Source organism: Macaca thibetana, chromosome 18 (assembly GCF_024542745.1).
Source record: "Macaca thibetana thibetana isolate TM-01 chromosome 18, ASM2454274v1, whole genome shotgun sequence".
Taxonomy (NCBI): Eukaryota; Metazoa; Chordata; class Mammalia; order Primates; family Cercopithecidae; genus Macaca; species Macaca thibetana.
The window spans coordinates 27119329-27141847 of record NC_065595.1 but is presented as its reverse complement, the minus strand read 5'-3'; the positions used below and the strand labels follow the sequence as shown (position 1 = coordinate 27141847).

Below are 22519 nucleotides of genomic sequence, written 5' to 3'. Positions count from 1 at the left end.
GTGTTAAATTCAATTATTCAAATATTAATAGTTTCTGACCTGAGAGAAAAAGACTATTAATATATGCAATATGTATTAATAGCTGTGCTTGCTATGCATGATAATGCTGTGCTTTGTTGGAAATGCTCTATATCTGCATCAGACACTAGGTTTTTCTAACAGTTTAACACTTGAAATTGCCTAGTGCAACACAAGAAGTGAATGTTTTGTTATTTAATTTTAATTTGTTTAAACTTAAATAGTTCATATAACTAGTGTTCATTGTACAAGCACAGTTCTGGAGGAAGTGTCATGTAGGATGACAAGCCACACCTGAAAAAAATATTATTCCATAAAATGGGAAAGATAAAACTTGGCCAAGGATAGAAATTTCTGGACTGTGTAAGTCCATCGGTAAAATACCACCCAACACCCTTCATTGAAATTTGAGAGAAGCATTCTGGAACTGACTCCAAGAAACTCAATAACAATAGTCATGAATAGTATACTCATTTAAGATCAGAAATAGCAGGATTGACTATTACCATTTCTTGAAGAAAAATCACCCTATTTCAAAACCTTATGAATGGCACCTGTGAAAAACTGTACAGTTAATATGTTTACCAATGAACCTGAATTAATAAAACAAAGAGGGTAATCCAGTAACATAGGTCAAAAAAGGAGTCTGTAAATTAGAGAACCTCCCATATGTATATCACGTTCTTCTTGTAAAGTCAGATAAAAATAGAAACAAGTAAAGCAAAGTAGCACCTGCTTTAATTTGGCAAATATGTCTTCCACTGCTACACAAATCTGATGAATGATTGAAATCCTTGTGGAGACTGCAACATCTTCTCTTTCCCCTTCATCATTTTATAAATCCATTTGAGTTTAAAGGATGCCTTAATAAAAATAGACCTCAAAGAAAACACAGAAAGCCTGGGCTCTGTCATTAAATTTTAAACACAACTCTCTCTCTCTCTCTCTCCTTTTTTTTCCAGTTTTTGTTTTCAGTTTTATATTTTGCTCCAAAGACCACAGACTAGTAAACTACTAAATAATTCATTGGAAAACAGGTGATGAATAGGAGATAGGCATTTGAAATGCAGTGGACAAAGTGAAGTAATCATCAAAACCTGCCAGCAGTCAATCCACTTTAAACTAGGTTGTTGAAAAAAATAAACCATGTATTATGCTGCTGTAGACACCCAACATTTTAGTAGGTCTCATCTCCCCAAATGTCATCATATGCCCAGTCTGAGAGTTACATTATCACATCTTATTATTTCTGTTAGAATATACACTACATAATATAAAGATATTTTTAAATGTAAATGTTTTAAGTATAAAATCAAATGTTCAAAGTTAGACTATTACTATGGCCACAAAATCAGCTTTCCTTATTCTGATATCACAGCATAAACATGATTACAAGGTGTTTTGGAGAATTTTGTAAAGACACACACATTATTGTGCAGATTCTCATTATATTATGGATCAAAGCATGTGTATACCTCAGTGCAAATCTCATAAGTCTGTAGGTAGTTAATCCTGTCTTCCCATCCAATAATATAAAATGTTAGGAATGTGGAATATGGGAACTCCCACCAAGACTAAAAACTTAGCTAATTACTCTGTGGGAATGTGGATAAAATCACACTTCTACATTTTCAAGGATTCCAGTCTAAGAAAGCCTGACAAATCAGGTGCTGTCTGAAACTTAGTTATCAAATATATAATTGATCCATGGGATCATGTGTACCTGGTCACTCTGGCTTTGTGCAATCACAGTCACACACAGGTTGCTGTGGATGTCGGGGTACTTTGTTCTTTATTATTTATTTATTTCTTGCCTAGGAAATGTGTTTGTGGATACAAGCTAAGCAACAACGAAAACATTAGGGAAACCCTATTAAGTTAGACAAGGGGGAGAAAATAAACAAAAAATTAGATATTAGATTAAACAATTAGTTTTTTTTGTAGACAGAAATAAACCAGAACCCCTTTTTTATCTTATTATTTTAAATTATGTAGTAATAAAACTGATAGATTCTATGACTATATTTTAAGAAGCAATGTGCAACATTTTAAAAATGGACTTTAAAATATATAAGCAGAAGTGACAGTCAAATTGATAAAACCACTCTAAGGGAATGAGTAAATTATAGAAAATATTCAATTACTTTTTTGCAATATAGCAATACTGTTTCTAATGTGTTTTCCGATTGAATTAATTACTTTTTTTTCTGTTCTTCTCATGTTCCCTTTCATCATTATTGCCATGCATTTAACTCATTGTGATGTGTTACCACTGATATTTATTTTTTAACGCTTTTATTTATGTATGTATTTGTTTGTTTCATTTGGTGGGTTTTTTAAACCCAGATCCCACTGACCCAGTTGATTATTATCCTTTGCTTGATGATTTCCCCACCTCGGTCCCAGATCTCTCCACCCCCATGCTCCCACCAGTAGGTGTACAGGCTGTGGCTCTTACCCATGATGCTGTGAGGGTCAGCTGGGCAGACAACTCTGTCCCTAAGAACCAAAAGACATCTGAGGTGCGACTTTACACTGTCCGGTGGAGAACCAGCTTTTCTGCGAGTGCAAAATACAAGGTGAAGTTCTACTTGATAGCATTAAATTTAAAATGAACTGACAGTTGTTTAATGCATTGTTTTAAACCCCTCCTGGACTGTTATGAGTCGTTTTGTTGCTGTGTATCTATGTGGAAAAACGAAATATTTTAATAACTCAATATCTAAAATTAACATGAGAATAATTGTATTTTAGGAAACAATTCTAAGGCAAGGTTCAGGAAAACATCAAGTGCTGTAAAATGTTATTTGATTTTCACCAGATGCTGAGTTCGTATAAATGATTTGATTCTGTACAAGAGAATGTCATTGTCCCTCGAAAATAGCAGAGATCTATGTTAATTTTCTGGATAGATTTTGGTATCTTTTTTTTTCCATTTGGAATCTAGATTGATTTCCAAAGCGATCCTGTTAATGTCACAGAGACCCATCTTTCAGTGAATATAACTGGGAATAGATAACTTGAAGATATTTTTTGTAGCCTCAGCACTCTAAGCCATTAACATCTACTTCATTTAGCCTTGAAAACACCCTCATGTGGTAAAGAAAACTCACAATCCACACTCCCCTTTAGCTAATATGAATTCATTCACCAGCTCTCCGTTCTTGTCTAGTCATCTCACAGCCTCTTTAAGAGCTCCTCAGGGATACATATTTGAGACAGTCATTACCACTTTCAAATCTCTATCAACCAGCCTCAGGGATCATAACAACTAGTTATATACTAAGATAATTTTGTTACCTCCTGAAACTGCTATGATTTTAGTATATATAGAAAATATACAAATGTAGACAAAAATGAGAAGATCAACAAGTAGTTGTCGAGAACCTACGATGTACCTAGAAATATACCACATCAGAGAGATGGTTTATTTTGAAAGAAAACATGGTGTAGTCATTGTTACTTATTACATACAATTTTAGGATGAGTTATACACTTAGCTCTATGGATAAACTTAAAAGAATTCATAAGTTATTTGAGACATACAATGTATAAAAACACATCTAGAACTTAAACCTTCACAAGATACTGATTGGGAATGAAGAAGTCAGTTTTGAAAATAAGAGCATAAATATCACCCAACAACTAAGAAATCAAATAGTTCAACCCTGGCCATCTGTCTCCTTCCTACTCCTTTTGTATTCTCTTAACCACTCGATTGGGGTAGCTCTTGAGATTTTAGATCTCCTGATACTTGAGCCAATGTTCTTTTCACTGAACTACCATCCTCCTGAATCCAGCCTCAAGCTAGTAGTGATTTTGGGGGGATGAAAATATTTCGAGGGTGTTTTTAACTCCAGTCCTGGAGCTGTGGCTAAATCCCACCACCAATTCTGTAAGCTTGCCTCCCTCTGCCCATAGCCATGCTGGATCTTCCTCTGGTGTCTTTCAACTTTTAAATTCCATAAAATTCACATTTCATCATAAATCAGATTTTAGTTGAAACCATTTAAAGACAGTTTTCTTTGGTACTGCTGCCTTGTTAGGTGAGGTATTTGGAAAAACTCTCCAGGCAAGTCTAAATAGTATCATTGATATAAGGTATGTAGTAAGTACCCTATCCATCTCCTTACAGTAGTAGATTTAAGATTCAGCAGAACTATAAATAAAGATAACATCATCAGAAAAGACAACCAATGAAACATATGAGACCATTAAAAAAAATCTCTTTATATAGATTGCCCGATTCTCTAAGTTTACTTTTAAAAGGCACTTTCTCACTTTAAAAATTTTATGTCATAATTGCTGTACTTTGTAGATACATTCATTTCACAGAATGGCCATGGCGACTTTGCCAGAATGTGAAATGTTCTAAGGAATAATGATTGTTTTCTCCAGAATGGTTTGAGTTCCAAAATTTCCTGAAACAAAGTATTTCAGTTGAATAGTTACTACAGCAGACATGGAATTACTGAATCTCACAAAGAGCGCCTGTGAGGTGAGACCCAATCCAAAAAGATTTTAACTGTTCCTCTTCCCTTCATCTTCCCTGACAGAAGGTTTTCATTACTAACATACTATCCCTCTCTCTCTCTTTCTCTCTCCATATATATCCACAACCTGATGTGAGGAGGGTTAGGGCAAACTAGAAAGATACACAATAAATTTAAATTTTACAAATAATGGTAATAGACTGTTTGAGTTTTCACTTTGTACTTTTCAAGCCAATGTCATATCTTTACCTCATCTCATTTCCACTACAGCTTTAAAAGGTAGACAGGACACACACACGATATGAAACAAAACATACATGGAACCACATGACCTGGGCTCAGGGGTTGACTTTGCAACATCCTGTCATGAAACTTACCCTGCTCAGTCTCATTTTTCTCATCTATATGATGGAAATATCCATACTTACTGTAAAAACAATGAGATTCTTTGTAGTTAAGTATGAAGACAGAGGTAGGTGATATAACTTGACAGAAATTCCTCATTAAACTAGAGCTGAATCTCAGATGACCCCAATGGCATTATCCAGGGATTTCCCCACAGGAGTGCTCTTCTAGTTCCATTTAGTCCCAAATCAAGCTATAATACAGATGCTCATGGTTTGATTGTCTAAAACCCTGTATTAACTTTGCTGACCAAATGGAGATATTTTCTATATGTTTTTCTTTTAAGGTATTTAATCATATGATGTTTTATACAAATTTCTATTCAAAATATCCATTGAGTGTTGACTAGTGCTTACTAGATATAACATGGATGTTACAGAGGATATGAAGTTGTGCAGGATGCAGTCTCAGCTCTCAAACTGCATATAACTCAATGGGGGGAGCATATAACACATGCCTAAAATTACATACAACAAGAGACAATGCATGAAAAAATGTATCTAAGATTTATTTAATACTTTCTCTGGGCCAAACATTATGTTTTACTTGTCTTAGTTTGCACTTTAATTAATGCTATGAAGTCAGTGCTATGGTTGTGTCCATTTTACACACAATAAAAGTCCCAGGCTGGGCTCAGTGGCTCACGCCTGTAATCCCAGCACTTTGGGAAGCCAAGGCGGGTGGATCGCCTGAGGTCAGGAGTTCGAGACCAGCCTGGCCAACATGGCGAAACCCCATCTCTACTAAAAAATACAAAAATTAGCTGGGTGTGGTGGGGAGCACCTGTAATCCCAGCTATATGGGAGGCTGAGGCATGAGAATTGCTTGAACCCGAGAGGCTGAGGTTGCAGTGAGCCGAGATCACGCCATTGCACTCCAGCCCGGGTGACAAGAGTGAAACTCCATCTCAAAAAAAAAAAAAAAAAAAAAGTAAGGCTCAGAGAAGTACTATCTGGTTATTCTATGCTCACAGAGATAACTGGCCATGTTTTTCCAAAGTATTTCTAGGCTTTTTTAAAGATAAGCAGTAGCTTTCTATAAGGTTTTAGAGGAAACTCAGCAATTCATGGTATTACAGAATGCAAAGGTGTCAATCTAGAACACAAAGACGATCTTACTTGTTGTCCTCTCAACTGCCAGTGGTGTCTGTGCCCAGAAACTGTTTTTACTGAGATATGATCCTTCTCTCTTACCTAAAATATTTCTTATTGCCTCATTTCTCCCTTTTATTTCCATTTCTAAGACTTAGAGGTGTTCATGATCATGAAGGAAGGCAAGAGTGGAAGTAATATATCTGCATGTCAGATACTAGCTGACCACTTTGTGTTTTATTTGATGGAATTTCATCTTCCTGATTATACCAAAAAATATTTACATTTATTTAGGGCATATATTTTTACAGGTTTTTCTTATTTTTTACTTTTGAGACGGAGTCTCACTCTGTCGTCCAGGCTGGAGTACAATGACCTGATCTTGGCTCACTGCAACCTTCATCTCCCAGGTTCAAGCGATTCTCCTGTCTCAACCTCCCGAGTAGCTTGGACTACAGGTGCATGCTACCACACCCGGCTAATTTTTGTATTTTTAATAGAGACAGGGTTTCACCATATTGGTCAGGCTAGTCTTGAACTCCTGACCTCAGGTAATCCACCAGCCTTGGCCTCCCAAAGTGCTGGGATTACAGGCGTGAGTCACAGCACCAACCTACAGTTATTTTTAAGAAGACTTCTGATAAATATTTGAGGTCATCGCTTTAGTAGGCTGGATAGGCACATCACTGAAAAGTTATTAGTACAGTTACATATTTATTTGGTGTTGTAATGAAATACACAATTTTCATAACTATAACCTAAGAAGGATTCATAGCAGAATTTTTTTAAAAAGATATCCCTTCCTACAGTAGTAAGGGTGAGATACATATGATATGAGTGGGGGAAAAGAGCTTTTCTTAATTATTTTAGACATAAATAATAACTGTAATAAGTTTTAAAATATTTAACTTTGAAGAAAGATACCTCATACCAAGCACAAAATGATATTTATAAGAGGATAGTCTCAATTTTTTGCTTATATGGAAAATATACTTTAACATATTAAACCTTGCAGCATGTTTTTTCTTTATTACCCATTTTGATATTTTGAGTAAGCAATAAAGAACTATAATTTATTTTCTACTAAAATATCTCTAACTTGTCATTTAAAAGACAAAGAATGGATTCAAAAGACTACAGTAATACCAACACCGCTTTAAATACCAATGTAATCCTTTAGTATTTATCCAGTTTGCTGTTCCTTCCTTGATCAATTGCTCCAGTTACCATCATTAAATGTTTGTTTAATGTGAAGTCTACACAAAGAATGAAAACCACGTGACACAGCATTGCTTTTGTCTCATGTTCTCTATAAGATGTAAATGGATTCTGGAAGTCCTAAAAGTTTAAACCTTAAAGGCTTTTTGAAAAACATGATAAGCAGTAGAACTCTAATAAATTAACTTTGTTACCAGTGGAAAATAATAACGATGGTCTATTTAAAATATACAACATTAAAACTTATGCAAAAAAAGCAAACAGATTTTGATTATAAATGAATTAAGTTCAATGCAGAAAATTTCAAAACTCAAGTTGACAGAAGGAAGTGGAATTTGTCCTGTTGCTCTGGTTCTTTAATAAAGGTAAGTATTTAACTTTGAAAAAAGATATCTAAATACAAAACACAAATTGACATTTATAAGAGGCATAGTCTCATATGCCTGATCATATGGAAAATATGCTTTAACATGTTAGACCTTTCACCATCTCTTACTAGGAAAATTTTCTATCTAGTAGCCCCTTTGGACAACCATAATACCTAATTTTATTGGTTATATTGTAGATGGATAATCAGCCAGTGTGAACTGGTTAATAGATGGGAAGTCGAGTCAGTGCTATGCCCTATTCCTCTGCTGTTTGGGAGTAGATTACTTTTGTGCTGGGTTGTTTAACAGTCTTTTTCCATGTCTTGATTTACCAAGTTGATAGAGTTTATTTTTTATCTCTTTGCTATTTCCTACTTATATAGTCAGAAGACACAACATCTCTAAGTTACACAGCAACAGGCCTCAAACCAAACACAATGTATGAATTCTCGGTCATGGTAACAAAAAACAGAAGGTCCAGTACTTGGAGCATGACTGCGCATGCCACCACGTATGAAGCAGGTATGTGAGGAAATGTCTACCTTTGACCCTTGGTAATCGCATTTCCCAGGTTCTGTGGAAATTAGAACATGTGTTCCCTATGGTGTCTCAATTATACCTTATCTTATATAAAATATTTCATCCTCTATAGTTCATAGCATTTTTATATCTAAGAATATTCTTCTCACACTAGAAAAATAAATGAATCTCCAATGGCTTAAATAATCTGCTTTCATGATCAATACATGGTTTTTTCAGGATGTTAACTCAGGGGATCTGACTATAAATCTTCTTTTCACTACATTTAAGTAAAGAACAGAAATCTATCCATTGAACTCTGTCCAAAACAGTTGTATCTTTGAATAATCGCCATGGTAGGTATTTCCCATCTTGAAAAAAAAAAATAGATGCAAAACAAAACATTGCATTACAACTGAAGTCTCATGGATATTTACTGTGAATAACCTTGACTGGATATGGGAAGGAGTTTCCAGGTGGTCTTGTTCACTCTTTGGAAATGGGATAACGTAATAGAAGACCTTTATGCAATTTTAAATAGTTCATATCTAGGGTAATGCAATTCACTGTAATTTTTGCTGGTCACATTTACTATGGATCGTAAATGTAGAGTCTATAACCTTAACAAGGATGCAGTGTACTTGACATTTATAGTTCACAGAAATCCAACTTCTGGAGAATTGAGGGCTTAATATTTTTTTATTGGTTTCATGATATATCATATTTGTGGGTAAACTACACCAATTTTCAAATTTAAAAAAATGCCAATAAAGCTCTTTCCTGGGTAAGTTGAATTTCTCTTTCCATTAGAATTTGTCCCATGGTATTGCAGTTCTAATTTTTTTCTCCAACTATTATCTTAACTATTAGAGTTCTAGTGAGAATATTTTTACATATCTGTAGATACTTCTTTCAACAAGCAGATTTCTAGTTGACCTAATTTAATTTTAACATCCTATTTTTCTATTTTACTTAGTATTATCTCTTCTTCTCAGAATTCCACCCTAAATTCAGAATGTTCACAGCTTCTTAGGGTGAATAAGACCAGCTGGATGAGATACATACTATTGGATAGAGTGAACAAGTAAACAGTCTGCTCTTCCTTTTTACTTGAAAGGAGATGAATGTAGATAAATGTGAAATAGTAAGAAATCTGGCCTTCCCTGTGTGAAAGAGAAGTAGTAGTATTTTCATCTTAATATGAGCAAGTTCATTCATTTTTTTCCTCTCATAAACATAAAATGCACGCCAACATCTGACTTGATATATGCACCCTATTGATTTCTCATCAACTGCCTAGCCTTGTAGAGACACCAGTGGTGAGACCCATTGCTAACACAAAGATATTAACTTTTAGAAATGTGGTTAGTATAAAATGTAATCATCTGGACAAAAGTGTAAATAACACATAGATAGGATCCCTGAGTGATGATGAGAAGCAAGAAGTAATTCACAAGTGTCTGCAGGTTTTATAACTGTGAGAAGGAAATTCAGTGAATAAAATAACTGTAAAGTTTGCTTCTAGTTCTGCTGTCAGATAAAGTTTGGGGCTACACCATTGTGTGTTGAAATGGCTCATGATAAAGATATGAGTGACAGGAAAATTTTTGAAATCAAACATTTCATTCTGTCCACATAATGAATCCTTCATTTGATTTTGGTTAACTGAAGTAAAATAAAAGTGACAGGAAGGACACCTTAAATAATTAGGACTTGGAAAGAGACAGGCATCAGCCTTATTATTCCTAGGCTATAGAAATGAGGAACTATTGGTCTATCCCCTCAAGGTGCTACCATAGCAATTGCTTGACTCCACCTTTTTTATTTCCTTGTATGTAGATTCAGTTTCACAAAAGAGAGAACATTATTGACATCTCTTGAGACAGGTGAAGGGAGAAGATGGGATAAGACTATAGAATTCCCAATCGATATTTCTACCAAGCTTTCAGGATACAGAGGAGAGCTTGTTTTTCCTTTTGTATTTTTATTTTTATTTATTTTTTATTATTATTATACTTTAAGTTCTAGGGTACATGTGCATAACGTGCAGGTTTGTTACATATGTATACTTGTGCCATGTTGCTGTGCTGCACCCATCAACTCGTCAGCACCCATCAACTCGTCATTTACATCAGGTATAACTCCCAATGCAATCCCTCCCCCCTCCCCCTTCCCAGTGATAGGCCCCGGTGTGTGATGTTCCCCTTCCCGAGTCCAAGTGATCTCATTGTTCAGTTCCCACCTATGAGTGAGAACATGCGGTGTTTGGTTTTCTGTTCTTGTGATAGTTTGCTAAGAATGATGGTTTCCAGCTGCATCCATGTCCCTACAAAGGACACAAACTCATCCTTTTTTATGGCTGCACAGTATGGCGATTCCTCAAGGATCTAGAACTAGATGTACCATATGACCTAGCCATTCCATTACTGGGTATATACCCAAAGGATTATAAATCATGCTGCTATAAAGACACATGCACACGTATGTTTATTGTGGCACTATTCACAATAGCAAAGATTTGGAATCAACCCAAATGTCCATCAGTGACAGACTGGATTAAGAAAATGTGGCACATATACACCATGGAGAGCTTGTTTTTCAAAGAGAAAAAACAAATCTTTGTTTAAAAGGAAGAGAGGATGGGATACTGGATAGTCCAAATAACAAATGCCCAATACAATTCCGATGGCCGAATTCTGAAACTTGAATGTTACCTTCCATTCATGTACTTAATAAAGAAATACAAGTATAGGAAAAATTGAGAGCCAAAGTAATCAGAGGGCAATGCTTGTCTAGTGGACCAAGATATTAATTAAGGGTTTTTAATAATGTTCATTTCAAATTGTCATGCTTTGAGATAGGAACTTGGTAAGGAGTCTATGTATTTGAGAGAATTATGGTCCAATAAAAAAGAAAAAGTATTTTTTAAAGTCCTGAAGTATTATCAGAAATATAATCACAAAATTGTGGACAAGTTGAAATCAGAGCAAACAAAGTGCAGATTCTGTCTGGAAAAATAAGAGGAAGTTTCACAAAATAAGTGATATTTGAGCTATGGCTTATTTGAATCATCAGATACTCATTCCAGGGATTTCCAAAGGATGGAAAACTCATGTGTAAAAGTACCCAAGCAGGTGTCAGAAAGATGATGTGTTAAAGAGACACTTATGATTGGCTCAAAGCGAGTTGAGCACAGTGTTCATGGGACAACAAGGGGAATGAAGTACATAAAAGAAAGTAGAATATAAATCCTAGAGGTCCTGGTGTTTATTTTTATTTATATTTAATCCAAAGAGAATGGGTAGACAACGAAGAATTTCTAGAAATCATTCCAGGCAGAACTCAAGAACTCAGGAGAAGAGCAAGCCAGAGGAATTCTACTTGACTTGGTAGGGATTATTGAAGTTGTAAAGGCCATATTATTTTCCAAATATTAAGGAACAGTGTGCAGTTCATATGATAATGCTAGACATTTAGGTCATTAATTCCAATACCAAATTTTTATTCACCAATATTCACATGACTTGAGGAAAAATAAGAGCTTGCACAGCACCTGAATTAGATAGGTTGTTAGATTTTTTAAATTAAATAACTAATTCTTCAATGAATTATGTTGTTAGCCAAAGTTGAAGAGTCACTTTATCCTTTTTGAATATGTAACAGGTTCAGTGAAGCAATCTAATCATCATCATTTGACTATTTTCTAAACAAACGTCAATTTGAATTTTAACATAGTTAAGACAAAACAGGCTATTTTCACTGGTAAAAAAGACAAAGATTTTAATTACTTCCATAAGTGGAAAATTCCTTGTGATGTTTGATACATACTAATCTAAGTTATTTTGTGACTGTATCTTACCTTCTCATTCATAGTTGGGAAAATATCCTGAATGGCCTTTCTGTGAGAATAATCCTTTTTAAGACAGCATTGTCTTTTTAGTATTGTGCCATAATGAATCTGCATTTCTTGCAATAATTTCCTGATCTGGTTTCATTAAGCCATATATATCATATTATATTACACCACATTTGTTATTTTATACTGTGTTAGTATATATTCAGTCTCTTGCTAAGGGATCAACTACACTGGATCTATGTTTTCTTCTTCTTCTTTCCCTCCTTCTCTTCTAATTCTCTTTCTCCATCAATCCCTTCTCCTTCTTTTTTGAAAATGTGAATATATTAAGTACATTGTCGAGCATTAAAATTAATTGCGTGTTTGGTTAACCTGGAATCCCAGTGACTTTGAGGATCAGGGTGTTGGAAAGAAAATGGTATTATAAATGGGAATGATGGATGTCTCCTCTATTTGGCTCATATTCAGAATGCTATTCAGGAAGAGATACTGGAAATACAGTGTTAATAATGTCCAGATTCTGCAATATATGATCAGCAGAAGCACCAAAGTGAATAGGGTGAAGATGAGTTCAGAATTCGAGACTGATTTCTAAATGTCTTGTCATACACAGAATTTTTATGTGGAGACCAAGAAATTCCTCCAGATCCCAAACATAGAGCCCAATATGTTACGAATCTGCCTTTGTTAGACTAAGGGTAGCAAAGATGCCGTGGATAATAGACTTGCGGCATTGTGAGCTACCCAGAAGGAAAACTGTCTTCCAAAACACAGAAAGTGAGAGAGCAGATTGGAAGAAACCTGGAAGATGCTGGGCTAACTTAGCCAGTTTGCTGCCACCTTTAAATATTTAAAATTGTGTTAAGTACAACATGTGGGAGAAGTAGCCTTAGGAGCAGGACTTTTTGCCATGTTATTTCATGCTGGATTAATACTAAGACACTCGTAGATATTTTTTACCTCTTCTATTTTAATTTCTCTTGTGTGCCTTCCTGTTGGTTTAGAAGATGCCTAATATGTCACCTAACTAAGATATTTTGACCCCAGTTTTAACTCATTTTTGAAAACTTTTTGGCTTTTAAGGAAGTATAGAATTAGATGACATTTTTATTTATAAATGCCTATAGTTGTAACAGAATTCTTTTGAAGACATATAATCATCCAGTGTGGCAACATAGTGAGACCCATCTCTACAAAAATCAAAATTAAAATTAAAAATTAGCCAAGAGTAGTGGTGTGCAACAGTGGATCCGACTACTCAGGAGGCTGAGGTGGGAGGATCACTTGAGCCCAGGAGGTTGAGTCTGAAGTGAGCTATGATTGCACCGCTGCACTCTAGCCTGGGTAACAGAGCAAGACCCTGTCTCAAAAAAAATAAAAAATAAAAATAAAAATAATTAAAAAACTAAAGAAAGATACGTAATCATCTGTCTCACTAAGTATACATTTCTTCCTTCTTATAATGATTCTTATATTTTTAGTGTGAGCTCACTTGAAATACCAGTTGTACTTTTCTCCTTTATATTCACACATACTCTCTTCTGCTCTCTAGAATCACACCTTGGGAATCATTTGATTTCCATAAAAATTATTAATTTTTGTATCCTTGTTTGCTTATTTAATTCAAATCCTTGAAATAAACTGTAAATGACAAAATAGAAATGATATACTTCTCGATAGATTCTGAATGTCAACATCATGATGAAAGTTGCACCAATGTTTATTTTTTTTCACATCCAATGACAAGGCCTTGTCTCTGTCTCACCTCACAGCCCCCACCTCTGCTCCCAAGGACTTGACAGTCATTACTAGGGAAGGGAAGCCTCGTGCCGTCATTGTGAGTTGGCAGCCTCCCTTGGAAGCCAATGGGAAAATTACTGGTAAGCATCTCCACTTTCTCTCCCAGCATAGCTCTCCCTTGGCCTGTAATTGCTTACCCCCTACATGAACTGCTCCTGCCTTTCGTGTGGCATTTTTCTGTTTCTACATCTCAGCTGACTCCGTGACCCTTTCTGATTGTCTCTTCTTTCCCCTTTTGACCATGGAATTCTTCTAATGGTGCATATAAACACACACACACACACACACACACACACACACACACACACACACACACTTCATTTGATTTGCTTCACGAAATGTGTATTTCAATTAGAATAGATCTTTTTCTTTTTCATTCTCTGAAGCATTAAGACAACCTTCTAATGGAGTGCCCCTGAGTATAAATGTCTATAAAGAAGCTGGTTGTTTGGCAATTATGAAACACAAAAGATGCTTAATGACTGTGTATTTTTTTATATATGGCACATAAGGAGGTTTGGGGATTTTTAGTTTCTCACTTAGGCTTTAGCTTCTTACTTAAATCATACAGTTCACAAAACACTTAATATTGACTGACAGAAATTGAACATAATGAATATTTCACAGTGACAGATTTTATTTTGCCAAATATTGCTGATTACATCAATGCCTAATTAAAGCATCCATTAGAAGCCTGTAATGTTAATTTAGTATGAAAAATATAATGGAGTTCTATCAGAGATTTTGCATTTAAATGATCACTTTAGGCTTTTAATAGATGTCTCCATAGCATATAATTTTTATGAAAAATATTGTATAACTCAAAATGTGAACATTATAGTCTAATTAACTTGAACCATTGGGTTAGGAACATGTAAGAGTCACTCCTTTTTCCTTCTTTTTTTGCATACAAGAGCTGGATAGCATTATTATAAATTAACAAAGTAATTCAGCCATCCTGTGATACAGAGAGATAAGCATGGAAATCATACTTTCAGAAGGCACACTTACTTTATGTAATTTACTTTCTGAATTTTGCAAAATGAAAAGATAATGTGAAAATTCCAAATGTGATTGAAATTTAAGTTGAAGATTTGTTTTCTCTAGGAAATTGCTCTTAGCGCAATAGCAAACAGAATTTTTATTTGAGCTGACTAATATGGAAAAAGAAGAGAGGCACAAAATTTCCCCAAGATCTTATATGTTCACTTGTCAGTGTGCCAGGCCTTTTAAAACTGAGACTGGCTCATTCCAATTTTCTTTTTTTCCTCCTCATTGTTATAATCTCTTTTCATTGGTTCTATGGCAGTACTTGTGTAGCTTTTGATTTGTTTATATTTTATTTTGTTATAATCAGTTATTTATAAGCTTATGGAAAATCAACAGATAATACGTTTGAAGAGAAAAAAAACAGAATCAAAGCTGTCTAAATAAAAACAAGTTCTAATATAAAAAGATATGTTTTTGGCAAAGGAAAAAACAAGTCATATTATCCACTCATCTGAATTCTCCACTCTTATTTAAGTAAATCTTGTCAGTCAATGTAAACAATAGAATAAGTTTTTAACTCTGAAAGAAGGCTTAATTTTGCTTCTTCGGGAAAAAAAAAAAAAAAAGAAGTCTAGCCCGTATTGAGAAATGAAAATTAATCTAAGCAATAAAATTATATATGCCAAAATCACAGTGCATATAAAAGAAACTTTGTCCACATACTTTACTTAGATATTTACTATTATATTCAATGGATCTTTCTATTAAAAATCCATTCTCTCACAATGGAAAAATAAAAGTATGGGAGACAATACTTTTGCCTTTAAAAGCCTGGCTCATTTATGAAAACAAAATTGTATTATCAAGTTGAGATATTTCGACTCAATTTAACAGGGAGCAAACACTAAGAACCCTTAAGAGAATTTCTGTGTCATGTGTATTTTGATTTCTTTATTCAAATTACTTCCAGAAAATAGAATGATAAAATATTAAAAACACTACACCACTAAGTGGAGGGCACAAATTTGCTATTCTCAGCTTCCCGTAGAAGTATAAATAATAATAATAATAATAATAATAATAATAAGTAAAACAAAAATGAGCTCTTTCTCAGTGTGGCCAGGTAGATGTGTGCCAAGGAGTGATGTGCTCTCATGTAACCTCTGTATTTTTTTATTTTCCTAAATCCTTCATGTGTGTGGCAGGCAGTAGAGCAGGGTAGTTAAGAACTCAGGCTTCTAAGGGAGACACATGAGGAATTCATTTAACATCCTTGAGTCCCACTTTCTCACTTTCTCACCTATAAAATAAAGATAGTAATAGAACCACACTAGAAGAATTGTTATAATACAGTGCTGAGAAAAGTCCCTGATACCCAGTGAGCACTGAAACAAATCGACTATTATTATTCCAATTTGAAATCCATTCTAGGGTGAGGCTTTACTAATGTGCTTTATACAGAATTCAGATCATCAATTTTTAAATATAAGTACTCACAAAGATTCAACAAAAAAGAAGGAAATTCAGATAATCCCAGTGCCTAAATTCTCTGACCATAAACTGGCAAGTTAGGAATTTGGACGGCCATTTTCAGAAGAAAATGGTTCAAAATACATTAAGCATTTATATTATGCTTGGCATTCTTCTAAGATCTTTAGTATAGTATAAGTGATTACATATTCCTGTTATTCCATTTTGAAATGAAAAGCTTAGGCCTTTCCTGAGTAAATAATTTGCCCAAAGTCAAGTAAGCAAGATGTGGCAGAGCCAGGATTTAAAACTCAGGTTTATACTCTTAATTATTACACTATGTTTTGCTCCAACTTATTAGCATTCTACTGGGCTAAATCAGTGATTTGCAGCTGATTTTTAATTTAATTCATATGAGAAGGGACTGAGCATGGTAATTTTTAAAAGCTTCCCAGGTGACTTACTGTATAGCCAGAGATGTGAAACATAGGCCTAAATAAATGTGGTGCCCAACAATATTTAAGACCAGAGACCAACAGAGATAGAAGAGTTAGGTCTTTCAAAGATTATTTCCTTATTAATACAGTCTAATATGTGAGATTATATTCTATTTTTCTGTGTCATTTGATAGTCTAGTTTAATTTGTCTCCCGTTTGTAAAATCATCAAAGCACTTTTCTTCCCACTGCCAGGATATAGCTTCTCAGTCTGATTTGCAGAAATTTCTTCCACTTGCTTCTTAAATATTGCTTTCCAGAAGGCAGAACATTTTATTCCCTTTGTTACTTTCTCTGGAAAAGTATCTATAGTAGAGTTAGGAATTCTGAGGTTTAAAAAAAAAAAAGAAAGAAAGAAAGAAAAAGAGGCCAGGCGCAGTGGCTCATGCCTGTAGTCCCAGCACTTTGAGAGGCTGAGGTGGGAGGATCACCTGAGGTCATGAGTTCTAGACCAGCCTGGCCAACATGGTGAAACCCCATCTCTACAAAAGTACAGAAATTATCCAGGCATGATAGCAGATGACTGTAATCCCAACTACTGGGGAGGCTGAGGCAGGATAATTGCTTGAACCTGGGAGGCGAATGCTGCAGTGAACAGAGATCCAGTCATTGCATTCCAGCCTGGGTGACAGCGCGAGACTCTGTCTCAAAAAAAAAAAAAAAAAAAAAAAAAAAGTGATACTTGGACACAGAGAGTAAGTATACAAGTACAGAAAGGTAGTGAGAAACCAGTACATTTGTTCAACTTGTGTGGTTATATAGAAATGTATAAGGTAAGACTTCAATGATGAATTTATTATCTCTCAAATATACCAAACATACACATCCCAGTGAAGTTGTTTGTTTTCTCCAAGGCCATTTTTTAGACTTTTTAATGATAAGGTCTGTTTCTATTCTCCATCTCAGTTCTTAAATTTTAAGAAAAGGGTAGGCTTCACCACATATATAAGGAATTTGCTCAGATACAATTTGGAATTGTCAGAAACTGATGTCTGCACCTTCAACTTTAGTTTGATCCCAGAGCTGTCGATTTTAAACGCTTTATCTTGGTAAGCGTTAAATTCTTTATCTTGGTAAGCCTTTTAGCTTCGAAGCTCTCAACATCTCAAGATACTCATATCTTCATCACTGACATCACAACAAATGCCAAAAATGTACAGATCCCACATATCCACATATCCTTGTTGATCACAGAAATCATTTGGGGTACAGATTACTGAGGTTACCCTTGACCTATAGTATTAGAAGCCTATTGTTATATAGCAATATTATCACAAACTTAGCAGGTTAAAACTGCACATATTTGTTATCTTATAACTTTTGTGGGTCTTGAATCTGAGCACAGTTTAACTTTGGGGTCTCTTACAAGGCTGCAAATTGAGATGTTCACCTGGCTGAGGTCTCATCTTTGGTTTCACAGGGGAAATAGTTGCTTCTAAGCTTATGTGATTGTTGTCATGATTCATGTGATTCAACAGCCGGTATCTAACTGGCTGTTGGCCAGAAACCACCCTCAGTTCCTGCCACAAAGTATTCTCCGTTGGGCAGATGTCTTCATCAACGGCAAAAGAAGAGAGTCAGGTATCTGCTAGCAAGCAGATGTCATGATCTTAAGTAACACCATTGTGAAATTGATATTCCATTGCATTTCCTGTCTTCTATTGGTTAGAAACAAGACTTAGGACCCATCTATATACCGACAGAAAGGAATACACAAAGGCATGATATTACTAGAGGATGAGGATAATTGGTGGTCATCAAAAATTGTTCACCACATGTATTAAATCAACATATCCTGCCTTGGGGTCTGTATTTTATGATCTGTACCTATCCTTCGGGTAACTGTTATGATTATGCAGATTTGGGAAATACCGAACCTAGGGGAAAGGTGAAAGTCAATACAAAACACATGTAAGTTTTCAGCATTTGTCAAAATTTAAGAGAAATGGTCTTCCAGATGTTGGAGATTGTAACATTGCTTAATCTCACATAATCAGAAGGACAAAATATCCAGTGACGCATCCCCCAAGCCCAGGCATAATTCTATAAGGCACTATAGGATTAAGTGATAAGTGATACAAAACGGTACATGTGTTTTTACTTTATTGAAGTGTGTTACAATGTTTATGGAGAGGAAATTTGTGATTGAGGAAGGTTTCATAGGCCAAATACAGCTTAAAGTACACCTTAATGGATGAGTAGGATTTGGATGGAGTAAGGAAAGGTGGAATGGTGTGGGAATAAGCGGGAAGGAAGAATAATCATGGTATGGAGAACAGTCTTCCTCTAAGCGAGGGTTTGTGCTGAGATGTACATAGTGTGCATGGCTATTTTCTGAGTCTGAGAACCCTCTGACATAACCCATAACCACTGCAAAGACCCGTGGGTGAAGATCTCCAGTCCAGCTGGGACAAGAGGGACTCAAAAGGAAAGAATAGGTAAATCAAAGGAAGACACTTGCTCTTAAGAAAATGACTTACAAAGAATGTATTTGATGCACAAATAAAATGAGGGACACTTATAGCCTATGTTATATAGATAGCATTGAAGAATTGTGGCAGAAATGGAGATCAGCATGACATTTGTTTATCAGTGACACCTATCATGAGTGCCTTTACAATATTATCTGACAACAAAATATAAAAGTTGTTAATTTTTTTTAATTAGAGCTAGGTTACAAATTGGTTAAGTATAGTGTTAGAATATAAATACGTGACAAGAATCCTTGGATTTTTCGGGTACATGTTAGACTGTCATAACTGAGTACACACAACTAGCATTCAAGTAACATATCCCCTAACACAGAAAATAAATAATACTATCTAAACATAGGTTATTAATATCTAAGATAATAACTAGATTATGTACAGTTATCCAGCAATACTTATTTATTTGACAAGCTAGACAGGACTGGGAGAAATAGTATACTGGTAAAGAATCCCATACATAGTGTGGTGGTGAAGAATGTTGCCCAGACATTTTACCAATCAGCTTGGGTCACCTGTGGCTTCATCATCTGTGAAAGGAAAGCAACATAGCCCCTGGCACCCTCACTAAGTCATTATAGTGATCAAATATGATCATTTATTTATATTACACTTTAAACATGCAAGGCATTTTATACCTTCCAATACATTTTTATTGAACACAAGTCAAAATAAATATTGTTTATTTTCATCAGTGGACTACAGGGAAAATTATACAGACTTGTTATCTCTGTTTAACATTTTTCATCATGCTTTCATATTAGAGCAAACTAATAATCAGGATTTATAGGTAGCAGAAAGCACACATTTTTAAATGTGGCAGATATTTTTATTTCTAACAGCTTATTCTATTTTCTGATTCTGTACATTGTAGCAATTATCTAATCCTTGCATTATGAAAAAAAGACATTACTTACAGAACTGCTGTAGTTTACAGACTGTGGACATATAATTATTGTAAATTACATTTGGAAAACATGGGTATTTGGAAACAGAACTGCAGCATGTAGTACAACAAATTAAGTCACATTTGTCTATTTATGCAGCTTACATCTTGTTTTATACCTTGGACAAGAACATCCCAATTGATGACTGGATTATGGAAACAATCAGTGGTGATCGGCTTACTCATCAAATCATGGATCTCAACCTTGACACTATGTATTACTTTCGGATTCAAGCACGAAATTTGAAAGGAGTGGGGCCGCTCTCTGATCCCATCCTCTTCAGGACTCTGAAAGGTTTGAATACTTTCCTGTTATGCTTTTCTTCTCCTCTGGGATTGTTATAAAATAGCTTTGCAGTCTGTGTTAGAAACAGCCCTGCGCCATCTCTTGTTGGCAACATGGCTGCAGTGGACATTTAAAATAAATTAAAATGTATCTTTTTATGCTCAAAGCCAACATATCAAAGAAAGATCTGCCATCAGCACATGGCAAACATATTTAACCTGACTTTTTTCATTTAGGGTCCTTCTAGAAGTTTGTATTGATGTCATGTATATTGGTTCTATTCAAAATATAATGAAACGCTTCAGTCATTTTATATAAGGGGATAAATATTAAAATGTATTGAATTATGTGAATAGCATATTATTTTCAACTTTAGGCATTTCCTTTCAGGTACTATTATCCCTTATATATTAAATAAAATTTTGATATGGCAAGACAGAAAGTTCCAAAACAAACAAAAAAAAGTGTATTTATTGTAAAGTGTCAAGGTAGAAACTATAAAAAAATTTGCAATATGATATCTAGAAGAAAGATGTTCATACAGAAAAACACTAAAGCTGAATAGTAGTGATTACATCAAAATATTTCCATATAAGTACTTACTATTTTAGAGCACAGTATTATTCTTCTGGGGGCAAATGGTTTGAAGAGTCATTTAACAATTGAAAATAATTTGAAACATTCAAATTATTTTGAATGTTTAATTTTGAATGTTTATTCACAATTTTTGAATGTTTAATTCATTTAACAATTGAATAATTTGAAATAAGTTTCACAGCTAATATTTGAAGTTGTGTATTTAAGGCATGATATGTGTTGTTCTAACGAAGAATAACTTAGCTCTTAAATCTGTGATCACATCATACCTCTACGACTGGCAGAAAACTTAATACATGATAGTAAACAAAAAATTAGAAACACATGAATGATTGGTATCTCACGCAATTGTTTGACACACTAGAAGAAGAGTCTTAGAATAACTGTATAGCCTATTCCTCAATTCTTCTAGGAAAGGTACCCTAGTAAATAAGAGAGTTCAGAATTCTGATGAGTGAACTATTCAAAAGCTGGGTTTGGGTGGCAGCTAATCTGAAAGTTTGCCAACAACACACAAGCAAGCATTCAGCCAAAGCTTGCATGACAGTTCTTAATGACAGAGAAGTTGGGAGGGAGGTAGGATAGAAATGAGCTAATCTTTGTCTATCTAAATTTTGGGGACTTCATATCTCAATCAGGTTTCACTCCAAATGAGCAATCAAAAGGCAACTTGTTATTCATTTTGTAGCAGCATGAAATGTAACTAGATCGTATTTTGCAAATGCTTCGTTTTTACCTATAGATGAGTGCCAAATTAATTTCATACTCATAATGTTTGCCAACTGAGAGATCTGAGGAAAGGTTGAAGACGATGTAAGGCATCCAAATGTGTTAAACAGCAGAGTGATGAGTTATAAGATTTGCAGGCCCACAAGCCATCCTAGGGATTGTTTAATGAGCTCAGTATTTCATTTGGTACTGTTTATCCTAAGTGTCCGAAACACATCTCGAAAATTATTTTCAAAACTAAGAACAAGTTCAGGAATTTGTTCTATGACATAATAGTTCAAAGAGTTATTTCTAATACCCTGATTTGATGTTTAGTGTTGTCTACCCTAAATGTCATGCTCGATAATAGTAATTCTATTTTAAATACATGTTGCTCATATGCTAAAATAAGTTTTTGATTATTTAGAATTACTCAGAAATATTGATATTGGTCACTTTTATTAATAATTTTATACATGCATGCATCTTACAAGACACCTACAATGACAAATGTTCTAAGACAAATAAATTACTCATCATAAGAGATTTAAAGCTACAACATAAGTGTTTTAAAGATTTGGTGTAGAGCTAAATCTACACCAAAGATAAAATCATGCTATTGCTCTCTGATTTAAGATTTTCAGTTTCCAAAGCTGCACCAAAGAATACTCTGTTCGTCGGCATGTAACTTCGTTTGCCCGAGACAAAGGCTTAGATGTCCTGAAGCTGAGAAAGCTCCCAGTACTCTACTGGGTAATGGGCAAGTGTTTCA

The 22519-nt window shown here is 34.7% G+C and overlaps 1 protein-coding gene across 5 annotated transcripts in view; it reads left to right on the top strand.

The window, feature by feature from the left end:
- The window catches only part of DCC (DCC netrin 1 receptor), a 1219717-nt gene that overhangs the window by 1070856 nt on the left and 126342 nt on the right, over positions 1-22519 (top strand). For all 5 annotated transcript variants that reach the window (XM_050767870.1, XM_050767872.1, XM_050767869.1 and 2 more), the window contains exons 17-20: positions 2365-2597; positions 7977-8115; positions 13741-13848; positions 20257-20451. In XM_050767870.1, coding sequence (XP_050623827.1) covers positions 2365-2597; positions 7977-8115; positions 13741-13848; positions 20257-20451 — 675 coding nt within the window. The remainder of the gene's footprint in view (positions 1-2364; positions 2598-7976; positions 8116-13740; positions 13849-20256; positions 20452-22519) is intronic.